This window comes from Mchenga conophoros, linkage group LG12 (assembly GCF_057382185.1).
Source record: "Mchenga conophoros isolate Kocher_MC1m ecotype Shallow Benthic linkage group LG12, M_conophoros_male_GT1.1, whole genome shotgun sequence".
NCBI classification, from domain to species: Eukaryota; Metazoa; Chordata; class Actinopteri; order Cichliformes; family Cichlidae; genus Mchenga; species Mchenga conophoros.
The window spans coordinates 39,239,950-39,252,344 of record NC_140537.1 but is presented as its reverse complement, the minus strand read 5'-3'; the positions used below and the strand labels follow the sequence as shown (position 1 = coordinate 39,252,344).

General features: G+C 47.2%; 1 protein-coding gene across 1 annotated transcript; it reads right to left on the bottom strand.

Annotated features, from left to right (window-relative positions):
• Positions 1-598: 598 nt before the first annotated feature.
• Positions 599-6,425, bottom strand: LOC146563370 (uncharacterized). The gene is made up of 4 exons (XM_085295801.1): positions 6,272-6,425; positions 4,508-4,890; positions 3,694-3,891; positions 599-2,210 (listed from the first exon to the last, which is right to left on the bottom strand). The coding sequence occupies exons 2-4, from the start codon at positions 4,832-4,834 to the stop codon at positions 1,986-1,988; spliced, it is 750 nt and encodes a 249-aa protein (XP_085151927.1). The 5' UTR covers positions 4,835-4,890; positions 6,272-6,425; the 3' UTR covers positions 599-1,985.
• Positions 6,426-12,395: the final 5,970 nt, after the last annotated feature.

The following is a 12,395-nucleotide window of genomic DNA, read 5'->3' as shown; positions in this document are numbered from 1 at the left end:
GGATTCCCATGATGCATTGGGTGTTTCCTTTCCAGTCACCTTTCTCACTCACTATGTGTTAACAGACCTCTCTGCACTGAATCATATCTGTTATTAACCTCTGTCTCTCTTCCACAGCATGTCTTTATCCCGTCTTCCTTCTCTCACCCCAACCAATCACAGCAGATGGCCCCGCCCCTCCCTGAGCCTGGTTCTGTTGGAGGTTTCTTCCTGTTAAAAGGGAGTTTTTCCTTCCCACTGTTGCCAAAGTGCTGCTCATAGGGGGTCATATGATTGTTGGGTTTTTCTCTGTGTGTATTATTGTACGATCTACTGTGCAATATAAAGCACCTTAAGGGGATTTGGCGCTGTGTAAATACAATTGAATTGAAATCTACGTCGCTGTCACACCACTCCGAACAAATCCAATTATTCTGGATCGGGACATGTGTGGTCCTGATCAAAGGTCGCCTGCAGACAGCAACAGGAGGCGGCTTCGTTTGTCTGCAGTCAGCTGACTGAAATGTGAAATCTCTGGTCAGATTTGAACCATCGTCGCTTTTGGGACTGGGAGGGTGAGAAAGGTGTTACCAGGCAACAAGGAGGAGGACAAATAGGATCAAGCCTGATGAAACTTTATTCAAGCCTCCAACACAGGAAGTGACATTTCTCTTTACGATCAGACTTTTCCAGCTTACAGAGGTCAGAGGTCACAGAGAGGCTTCAGCTCCAGACGGACACCTGTGATTGGTAAACATGTCAGGTGGGAGAGCCTGACATCACGTCTGTGAGCTGCATGTTTGAATAAAGTTTGACAGTGAAATACAAGCTGAGATGTTTGTTAGAGAGATTATTTAAATCAGCACCACGAGGTTAAAGGTCACATTTCTGCAGTTACTACAGAATCAGGTGAGTACAGGTGAAACAGGACACAGATCAGGTCACAGGTTCACAGGTCCAGGGTGACGTTTACATGCAGAGTGTTTATCATGCGGTCAGTGAGTGCATCGTCAGTTGGTCTGCATTCAGTCACCTCGTTAGTTTGGGTTAGGGACCACAGAACAAACAGGAAGTAAACAGCTGTTTCCTGTACGGCATTGTGGTGGGAGGAGCAACAGCTGATGGATATGATGACCTCATTAAGGCTGTGTCCTTTTAAAGCTGAAAGTATGGGTTACTAAACTTCACTACATCTACCAGAATGCTTTGCATCCCCCCCCCAGTCATGTGACTTAATGAGTCGTGTCCTGCGCCCCCAAGGGTTTCAGCAGTCTCTTCAACCTCGACCACTTCTCGTTAACTTGTTAACCATCACTACATTTGCCCCTCACACTGACACGCGTGCTTCACACCTCAGACCCACACCCACCCCTCAGACCAAGGACCTTACACCCACACCTACGCCTCACGCCTCACACCTCACACCCACGCCTCACGCCCTACTACACCTTCCCTACCCCAGCATCACAGGGATGCCCACGTTCACCTTCTAATGCAGTCAAACCTCAGCTTGCCCCACCAAACATGCCTCTCTTGGCCACTAACGTGGGTTTCCTGTGGGAAAGCCCACACCGGCATCCCCACTAGCCTTGAAGGGCAAATATGCTGCGGGCGCTGTGTGAGATAAATATGGGTTTGCCCCACCCACATAGCCCCACTTACCCATCCACACAGAAGTGCTTGCAGCCCTAAGTTTGATTAAAACAAACTTCCAAACATCAAATCAAACCTCAGAGTCCATCCAAGCATTTTTTTCTTCTTCCGTACAGAAACCAACCTGTGATTCCTGATCATGTGACATGTGTTACAGGTGTGTTAGTAAAAATTAAGATTATTTCTGACAGCAGTTTGTCCTACATGCAGACGAAAACCCTCATGGCCCCAAGTCCAGGATCACTGCGGTCCTGGTTTCAGTCTGAGGAGCCAGAGCCACACTCAACAACAAATGCTACTCCTTAAAGGGAACTAGAATTCAGTCGCTCCACCCGATCAGACTTGGGGCTTCATCAGTGATGATGATGATGATGATGATGATGGAGGGAGGAGCTAGCAGATTGTGCGTCCGGGTCCTCCTCACTATTCCTCAGCAGCAGTGAAGCTCGCTGCTCATTCATCCTCCTGGACTGGACTCTCTGGACCAAAGAGAAGAAGTTCTCCTGACCGTCAGGAACCGGAGTGAGCACGTCATCCAGGTCTGGGAGGGAACACCTCTGGTCCTCCATCCTGTCAGACTGCAGACAGAGAGACAGGTGAGGGCTGTTCTACACTATCCTGTTCCTGATGACGAGATCAGTGTTGATCCAGGACCATCCCTGAGCAGCCGCACTGTTGTGACATATTGACAGAAAGTACTTGTTTGCACCTTACAGAGAGCCATCTTGTCATGGGGTCTGGAGGTCAGTAAGTGGGAGTGGACCCAAATGCAGACACAGACAGAAGCTCACGTGGGTCATAACCCGTCTGGTAGCTAATGTAACACAACAAACATGGATAAAATCTTTTTATCCCCATAGCATCATCATCTGTTCTGATGAGCTTCTCTTTCATCCTTCAGGTAAAGTGTAGATTTGACTGAAAATGCTAAAATCAAGTCCTGCCCACAGCACCTTTACTGATTAATGTTAAAACAATGTGTACAGATAGTGAGGTACAAACGAATTTTTCTTGTTGTTCATTCGTACACATGCAGGAGCTGCACTATCATATTGCTCATAGATCAGAGTGAACTGGAGTGAAAATGGTCGGATACTTCAAACAGGGCCATTCTGACCACTGACAGGTGAAGTGAATACAGTCATACCACCTGTTAGTGGGTGGTATATATCAGGGAGCAGGTGTACATTTTGTCCTCAGACGTGATGTTAAAAGCAAGAAAAATGCACAAGAGGATTTGAATGTGTCTGACAGTTTGGGTCAGAGTGTCTCCAAAGCTGCAGCCCTTTGGTTGGTCTGCAGGGCTCAGTAACCTATCAAAGAACCAACCAGGTTCACTGACGGCTGGACCGGGTGGCCCATTCTGATAGAAAGGTGTCAGCATACACATCATGTGGATGCCCAGATGCATGTGTACTGCTTACCTGGGGAACACCTGGAAGCACAAGGCCAGATTGGAAGAAGATGAGCCGAGGAGGCGGCACGATGTTTTGGGTGATGTTCAGCTGGGAAAAGTTGTGTCCTGCATCCACGTGGATGTTACTGTGACAGGCCTACCTAAGCACTGTTACAGGCCGTGTCCACCCTTTCAGAGAAATGGTGCTCCCTGATGGTTGTGGCCCTTCAACAAGATAAGCCACGCTGCTAAACAGGTTCAGAAATGTTTTAGAGCACATGAAGTTTGAGGGCGGACTTGGCCTTCAATCAGGGATCTGTGTGATCTCCCAGACTAAGCAAATCCAGTCTAGGAGGCCTCAGCTCGCAGCTTACAGGACTCAAAGGATCTGTTGCTAACATGTTGCTGCTAACCCTAAACCAAAAGTAACCAAAGGCTTTATTATTTACCTTTTCTCTTTGCTTTAGTCAAGAACAATACTAACTTAGGGAGGTCTCTGTTTTCAAAATTAGAGGTAAGAAAGCATTTCTAATATTTCTGTCTGACATCACAAGAATCTGATTGGTCAGGAGCATTGATACTCCCGGTGTTGTAAAAACCACACCAACCAACCACACCAGTGTGTCCAATCTTTAGCTAACAGTTAACCCAGTAAAGATACAGACCTGGTAGTGTATGAGCATGTAGTAAAAGTCCAGGCTGGGCACAGGGGGTTGATCTGGACTGCAGGCCCCACAAAGAGCAGCTGGTCCCGGATCGGGCAGCAGGCTGACGCTGGCTCTCTGGTCGTCCAGCCTCTGACACTGAGACTCCAGGATCAGGTCCAACAGGGCCTCTGGCTCCCCCTGCTGGCTGCTCCTACGCTGCACCAACAACACAGGTGTTACAAGTGGTTAACAGGAGTCTGAGTTAAAGATTTGAGTTCCAACACACTTAATGTGACAGCATCTGAACACCACGATGTCACCATCTGTCCTCTCCGCTCTTTCCAAAATCACCAAAACTCTTTACTGCATGTTGAGTTTTCACTTTGATCTGCAGTTTCACACCAATGTTTGTCAAATACTACAGACCAGAAGAGTCTGAGGCAGCTTATGTCAGCCTATTGCTTCTGACTGTCTGTAGATGTCTTTGATTGGAGTTCATCCAGGTGCAGAGCTTCACCTCAGACAGGTGATGATTCTTTATAAGCTACAGCTAAAAGGCTGTTTGATCCATTCATCGGGGTCTCCCCTGAATCTGTGACCTCTCTTTAATTATTCAGGCTGTTATTAAAAATCACATGAGGTAACTCTGACCACACATGTGGTCCATCCAGATTTTTAGGTTCTAACTCGTCTCATCAGACCTCTGTCTGATCAAAGCTACCCAAAGACTGATCAACACCTCCCTTCAGATTTGGCTCCACCTGGGAGCTCCTGTCTCTCCTGGACTTGTGGGACCAGCTCAGGTGTGTCTTTCACTGCAGGTGAGAGTTACCTTACTTCTGGGGGTCGTGATTCTCATTCTGGAGCTGAGTGCAGAGCTAAGGCTCTGTCCCCGAGGTCTGGCGGTGCCGCCTTCAGGACTGGGACCGGCTGGACTCACAAGGCCTCGGAGAGTCCTGAGGGTCCTCAGGGGTGAGGTGGAGGTCAGCGTCCTGCTGCTGACTTTACTGGGATTGTGGGATTCTGGTCCTGGATCCAGACTACCATTTTGATCAGGGGTCATGGGACTTTTTGACACCGCCCCCCCAATCCTGCCGTTGTGGTGAACATTTGAAGAGAGCGAGGGGGAAGGCACGCCTGGGTGTTGGCTGTCCGTCATGATGGAGGTGTGGGAGGTGCTGAGGGAGGAGTTCTCCTCAGGCTGTCGCGGTGAACCTGGACACAGAGGAAGTGACAGATAGTACTCTGTAGTATTCTGTATACTGCATTTCATTTTTTCAGACTTAAAGGCTAAAACGTCCGTTTGAGCCCCACGAGGTCAGAGTTGGCCTGCAGCCTTTTTTACTGTGTGAATTAATCCTTACCTCCATCTCCACCTACCCCTCCACCCCTCGCATCAAACAGTGTGAAACATATACCATCACCCTCATGTTTTCGGACACTAACAGTTAACAACCCAAACACCTGGAAGGCAGCACAGGTTCTCTAATGACATGAAGGTGATGCTCAGACGTTTCCATCCGCTCATTATCAGCACCACCGTCAGGGTGATTTGGGGCTTTTAATCACTCCTTTGAAATGTTTGTTTTTACCAGGGTGGAGTGATTGTACAGAAATACTAATTTTTTAAAAATTGTACTTTCTCTGCAATCCACACAGAGTGAAGAACACACCCCACTAACATTTGGTTCAACGTCCCTCAGCAAGCTTCAGCCTGACCCGATGCTTTGGATGTTTGACCACTCCTCTTGGCAGAAGCGAATCGATGCTTCAGCAATGTTGAGGTCCGGGCTCTGCGGAGGCTGATCCATCGTATGTTTCTATTCAGGATGCTTTCACTGCACTGGCAGTGTGTTTGAAGATCTCCATCACCTTTGGCTGACATGCATCTGGAACCACGATGGAGACTCCGCCATGTTTCACACAAGGCTGCAGACTCTCACTGTTGCACCTCTTCTGACCTCCTCGTACATGCTGACCATGACGTGGACAGTTCCTCTGATCTTCAGTCCACTTCCGGTGTGATTTTTATACCCCAGCTTTCAGCAATAGTATGTCTTGGTTTAAAACCGGCCCCCTTCATGAGATCAGAATCAGAATAGTTTAAGCAAATGTAGATTTGTATATATGAAGGTTTGTGTGTGTGTGTTGTTTGCAGCAGTGTTTAAACTCTGATTTATCTTTAAAATGTTGCCTGCAAATGAGAATGAAGCTGAGCAGTTGGGTTGTGTGCGCTCCACATGAAGCAGAAACAGTAAAGTTAGCCGAGTGCGCCCTCGGAGACGATTTCAGGTTAAAGTGAAGCTACAGAAGTAGGTCAACAACAACAGGAGCAGAGCTGCCAGTGTCTAATCGCATTTACAACACAAAGACAGCCACACACACGAATGCATTAATGAGCAGTGTCACTGCGTTCATCTGCCCCAGGCTGCAGCTCCACCCAGAGGCTGTCGGGGGAACTGCGGCAGCCCACAATAAAGCGGCAGAGAAAATCAGAGAAGTCAGAGGTGGTTCAATCTGGACTCTGAAAACGTCACGAAGGGGCCACACACACACACACACACTCCCCGAAGAACAAAAGCTCCTGTTCCCTCACCTCTACATTACAGACTTCCTCCAACTTCCAGCTTCCTGTCTTCGACCCCGTCAGTCGTCACGCCGCTCTGCTGCTGGGTTCTTCGTCTTACTCCTCCATCGAGTGAGGTCTCTCTACCAGCCAGTCCACACAAACTTTAAAGCAAGCACAAAAGGACATACACATACTCACACAATGAAAGGAGAAGAACCCCGCCCCCTCGCCCTTACATCATGTTTCTATGGAAACCAAAGAGAGTCGTCCAAATCCCCCGCCTCACACACATACACACACATTCCTGCATTGTTAAACTCCATTCAGCTGAACTCAGAGGACGCTCTTCATCAGTGGGCCTCACACACACACACACACACACACACACACACACACACACACACACACACACAATCTAACACTGTTGGCATAGACTTTTGCACAGTTGAACCAACAGTTTCAGGATAAAGCTTCTGTACCTGTGCCCAGACTCAAACATCATTAAAAATGCACGAGTATAATTGTAAAAAGAACCCAAAGACAGTGCTGTCATCATGTGACTGACACATCTTTAGCCAATCAGTGTGCAGCATTCTTCAGTCAGTCATCATGTCCTGTTAAAAACAAAAGTCTGTGATTCCTCAGCTCAGGAGATCAGAATCCTGATCCAAGGCTGCTGGGGATTCCCATGATGCACTGGGTGTTTCTTCTTCACTCACTATGTGTTTATGCACCTCTCTGCACTGAATCATTATCTGGCTCTCTTCCACAGTCTGTCTTTGTCCCGTCTTCCTCCCCTGAACCCCACCAGGCAGCAGCTGCGAGCTGAGGCAGCAGACAGCAGAAAGTTTTTCCTTCCCACTGTCACCTGCTTGCTCATGTGTGGGTTCGCTCCAGGTACTTGGGCTTCCTCTCAAATGGAAGTAGTGGGGTTGGGTTAATGAACGGTGTGAGTGCGAATGGTTGTCGGTCTCTGTGTGTTAGCCTGTCCAGACCCGACCTGTCCAGGATGTCCCCCAGCTCCTCCCGGGCCCCCCTCTCGTCCGATGGTAGCTGGGACAGACTCCAGCGAGCATTTCTGAGAGCTCGAAGCAAAGCTATTAAATCTGTGGATCCTGCAGCTTATAGGAAGGAAGAACCCGTCACAGGGGATCAGAGAAGCGAAGAGACTGAAACTGAACACTCACTTCATGTGTAGCAAGGATCCACAGTGTCTGTGGCAGGGCTTTCAACACATCGCTGACTACAAGCCCCCTCCCCCGATGATGAGCCGGGACAACAGCTCTCTACCAGATGAGCTGAACAACTTCTTTCTACGGTTTGAGGTTACAACACCACCCAGGCACAAACAGTTCCACTGCCACCGGGCGGGGCTCTCCAGCTGTCAACAGCTGGAGAGAAAGGCTTGAGCTGAGCTTTTAACACAATCATCCCATAGCAGAGTGTGGAAAAGCTGATGTTTCTAGGCGTGGACACTGCAACCTGCAACTGGCTTCCTGAAAAGCAGACAGTGAAGGTGGGCAACCGCACATCAAAAACACCTCAGTGAGCTCCTGTGAAGATCAAAAGAGGATACCAGTACAAAATCCATCCATCCATTCAACTGAGTTTACTTCACTTCAATTCAAAACTTCCCAGGAAAAAAACCTGTGGCAGAGGATCAGGAAGGGGTGGCCATTTCCAGTCTCACTTTTATCTGAGACTGGAAATTAGAAGCAGGAAATTAGCAGCCCCAACCTGTCCATGGTATCGCTGTCACCCTATGGCAGCTGGGATAAGCCCCAGTCCCACAGAAACCCTGAACTGGATAAGAGGAAGAGAAGGGATGGATGGAAGTTAGCAGCCATCCAGGTCTTTATGTCTTTAAGACATTCCTGCAGTTTAACTCATTGGTGTGTGTTATCTGGCTTCATGGACAGATAGAGCTGGGTGTCATCTGCATAGCAGTGTAAATGTATGCTATGTCTTCTAATGATGCTGCCTAAGGGAAACATGTATAATGTAAACAGAATTGGTCCTAGCACTGAACCCTGTGGAACTCCATAATTAACCTCAGTGTGTGAAGAGGACTCTCCATTTACATGCACAAACTGGAGTCTATTAGATAGATATGATACAAACCACTGCAGTGCAGTACCTGTAATACCTACAGCATGTTCTAACCGCTCTAATAAAAATCCATGTGTCGCGTCTTTGAGGATTTGTTCCCGTCTCTAAAGGAACAGATTTTCAGATACTGTTTATCTGTTAGAAATTTTGTTTTTCTTTTATGTAGAAAACGATTGCTCAAGAGCACTTCAAAAAATACAGGAAGTCTGGCAAAATATAAAGAAATGAGTTTAAGGTTAAGCCTTTTGCCCAGTACTTAGTACACAGTATCAGCAGTATAACTGACTCCTGTTAGAAGGCGATACAATCACTGATCTCAAAGTTCAGAAAGGGTTAAAAGTGAGGATCCACCCCCACATGTCCTGCTCCCCGAGTCTCAGCTCGTCTCTTCCCGTAGCCGGGCTAAGAACACGGACCCACATCGCTGCACGTGTTCACCTTTCCTTAAAGCTGGAAACCATCAACTATCATCTGATGAAGATTTAACTGTTATCATTTAGAAGGTTGAAGGAGTCCACTCTCATCTCCACAAACTTTTCATTTGCAATTCACGACTTTTCCATTGTTTTGATTTTGGTGGGTATGAAAATTTGAGAACTTCAGGATGTTTCATAAAATGTGTGAAACATCAGGAAAAATCAGCTTTAGAGGTTTTTTTCTCTACTGAACTAAAATGAGGATGCGTGTATGTCTGAGAGGCGTCCACATAAGGAGACAGTGAGAGGTGTGTAATTCTCTGTTTTGCCATCAGGTGTCACTGTGATGTCACTGTCCTCAGTCTGTCATTGCTCAGCAGGTCGCTACCATGGTAACCGACGCAGCCACCTGATGCTGCTGTTTTGTCCACAGCATCGTCCCTGCTGCAACGACAGACAAGAGCAAGCTTAAGGTGAGAACAAGAAAAGAAGATGAGTGGAGGAGAGGTGAAGGTCCTGTCTGAGCATCACCTCAGCAGGCTGCTGGAGGTGAGACACTTTCATATTCATCTTACTAATCCAGGTAGCCAAGATGGCGCCGGTGCGTGTGGCTTGCCGTCTATCACTGCCAGTGTTATGTTTGTTTGTTTTGATTTTATTGACTATTGTAATAAATGCCAACTCTCTCTTGGTGTATGATCGCCTAACCCTACTGGATCTCCGACCTTCTGTCAAAGGCTGGGCAAAGTGGAACCAAGCTGAACATAAAACTTTGCCCCCGCTAATATCGGAGATCCCGGCTCACCTGTGCCGTGTTCCAGATCCACCACTCCGGCAAAAGTGCCGTCGCCGGGGTCGAAGGGCTGGCTTCCTGGTGAAGCTGAAAGCTTCTTTAAGGTATTCTCTTAAGCCCTTGTCCAGAAAACAAGGAGTGGTGCCAAACTTCTGTTTCTCTCGGCGATCGTTGGAACCTGTCTGTGCCTGGCTGGTACCTGTCATCGGCCTAGATGGGATGTCCCGAAAACCCTGCTCTCCTCGCCCCCGCCGACGTGGTGTGAATCTGCGGAACCTGCGGCCTCTGTGTCGGGCTTCTAGGACGGCTAGCGACGGGGATCCGCTGCTTACCGCCAGGATTGGCCTGGTAAATGCTAGGTCCCTAGCGAACAAAACGTTTATCCTGAAGGATTTTTTCACATCCCGAGGACTGGATTTTCTTTGTGTGTGCGAGACGTGGCTGAGCGCCGGTGAGTGCAGCATCTTCTCGGATCTTCTACCCGGCGATTGCTGCTATTTTAATTCCCCACGTATGCTGGGCCGAGGAGGAGGAATAGCTACGATCTTTAAAAGTCATTTTAAATGTAAGCAGCTATCAACCCCGTCATTCACCAGCTTTGAACTGTCTGTGTTTGAGCTGGGCTGCTCTCACACAGTGTTGTGTGCGGTGGTTTACCGGCCTCCAAAATACAATAAGGACTTTGTGAGTGACTTTGCTGACTTCTTGGCTGAATTCATGCCAAAATATGATCGTGTTCTTATTGCTGGGGATTTTAATATTCACGTGTGTTGTCCTGACATGCCCATGGCGAAGGGCTTTTTAAACCTTATTGATTCGTTTAATCTGGTGCAATGTGTGACAGGTCCCACACATGAACGTGGACACACGCTTGATCTTGTTTTATCTCATGGTTTTTCTGTTTTTAACATAGAGATTTGTGATGCTGTGTTTTCTGACCACAGTCCTGTGTTGTTTGAAGTTCCTCTTGCCTGTGCCTCAGTTAAAACTCGCGCTGCTGCTCAGCGCTGTCGTGTTTTTAACTCCTCCACTGCTGAACACTTTTCAACAGTCTTTGACCAGATCTGTAAGATCCCGGATTTTTTATGCAGCCAGACTGAGGAACTGAGCTCATGGTTTTATTCTACCTGTCGGACTGCTTTGGACACTGTGGCTCCATTAAAATCCAGACTGCCTAAAACTAAATCTGAGCCCTGGCTGAACGACTTGACCCGAGCTGTCAGACGTGACTGCCGTCGAGCTGAGCGCAAGTGGAAAAAGGACAAACTACAAGTGTCATTCCAGATGCTGAAGGACTGTTGGCGTCGATATCAAAGAACTGTAAAAGATGCCAAAAGAAAACACTTATCTGACATTATTTTGTCAAACTGCCACAACCCACGTGTTTTATTTAATACTATTAACTCTGTTCTTAATGCACCATATACTGACTGTATCGAGCCCTCATCAGAAGCCTGTGAAAATTTTTTACACTTTTTTATCGAGAAGGTCTCCTCCACAAGGGCTCAAATCTCTCCTCATGCTCACGACCTCTCAGTCTCTGTTTCCTGCTCTGCTGTCTTTGACAGGTTTGAGCCTGTGACTCTATCCTTTTTAAAGGAGACTGTTGGTCATCTTAAGCCTGCAGGGTCTCCAAATGATGCTGTCCCTCCTCGACTTTTAAAAGAGGTGTTACCTACAGTTGGTCCTTTGGTGCTTGAGCTGGTAAACCATAGTCTGATGTCAGGTGTTGTCCCTAAAGATTTTAAACATGCAGTAGTCAAACCCCTGATTAAAAAACCTGCTCTTGATCCTATGGTTCTTGCAAATTACAGGCCTATCTCCAAACTACCTTTTCTTTCCAAAATTCTTGAAAAGGTAGTTTACAACAAAAATAATGGCCTTCCTGGAAAAGCAAAATGTTTTAGAGGTTTTCCAATCTGGTTTTAAACCCTTTCATAGCACTGAATCAGCCCTTTTAAAAGTTTTTAATGACATATTTTTAGCGACTGATGCTGGGGACTGTGTTGTTCTTGTGCTTTTAGATTTGACAGCTGCGTTTGATACCGTGGATCATGCCATTTTATTCTCTCGTTTGGAGCACTGGGTGGGCATTAGGGGCACAGCACTGGAGTGGTTCAGGTCCTACTTGACGGGGCGAACTTTTTGTGTCAGCCTTGGTGACTATGCGTCGTCCTCCGCTCCCCTCTTGTGTGGTGTCCCACAGGGCTCAGTTCTAGGCCCCCTCCTCTTCTCTTTATATCTGCTTCCTCTTGGTTCTGTACTGAGAAAGCATTGCTTTCCACTTTTATGCTGATGACTGTCAGATCTATGTCCCTCTAAAGAAAAAAGGCAGATACCTTACACAGCCATTACTTCAGTGTCTCGATGACATTAGGGCTTGGATGTCTGTTAACTTTTTAAAATTCAATGATAAAAAGACAGAGGTGATGGTTTTTGGTAGCCCCACTGAGACCCCCAATGTGTATGTAGATTCCCTGGCACAGTATGTTAAGCCAACTGTCACAAACCTGGGGGTCAAAGTGGACTGTGATCTAAAGTTTGATAATCAAATTAAGGCCGTGGTAAAATCGAGCTTCTTTCACCTCAGGCAGCTGGCAAAAATAAAGCCAATTCTTTCACGGCAGCACTTTGAGACAGTGATCCACGCCTTTGTTAGCACTCGGCTGGATTACTGTAATGCACTTTATATAGGGGTCAGTGCATTATATATTAGTCATCTACAGAGGGTGCAAAATGCCGCAACTCGTCTTTTAACTGGCACTCGAAAGTTTGAGCACATTTCCCCTGTTTTAGCTTCACTTCACTGGCTGCCCATTTCTTTTAGGATTCA

Excerpts from the sequence above, each read along its gene's own strand:
- LOC146563370 (XM_085295801.1), bottom strand. The coding sequence starts at position 4,834 with ATGACGGACAGCCAACACCCAGGCGTGCCTTCCCCCTCGCTCTCTTCA. Across the intron at positions 3,892-4,507 it reads TCACGACCCCCAGAAGTAAG|CGTAGGAGCAGCCAGCAGGG; the intron begins GTAACTCTCACC and ends TTGTTGGTGCAG. Across the intron at positions 2,211-3,693 it reads ACATGCTCATACACTACCAG|TCTGACAGGATGGAGGACCA; the intron begins GTCTGTATCTTT and ends CTCTGTCTGCAG.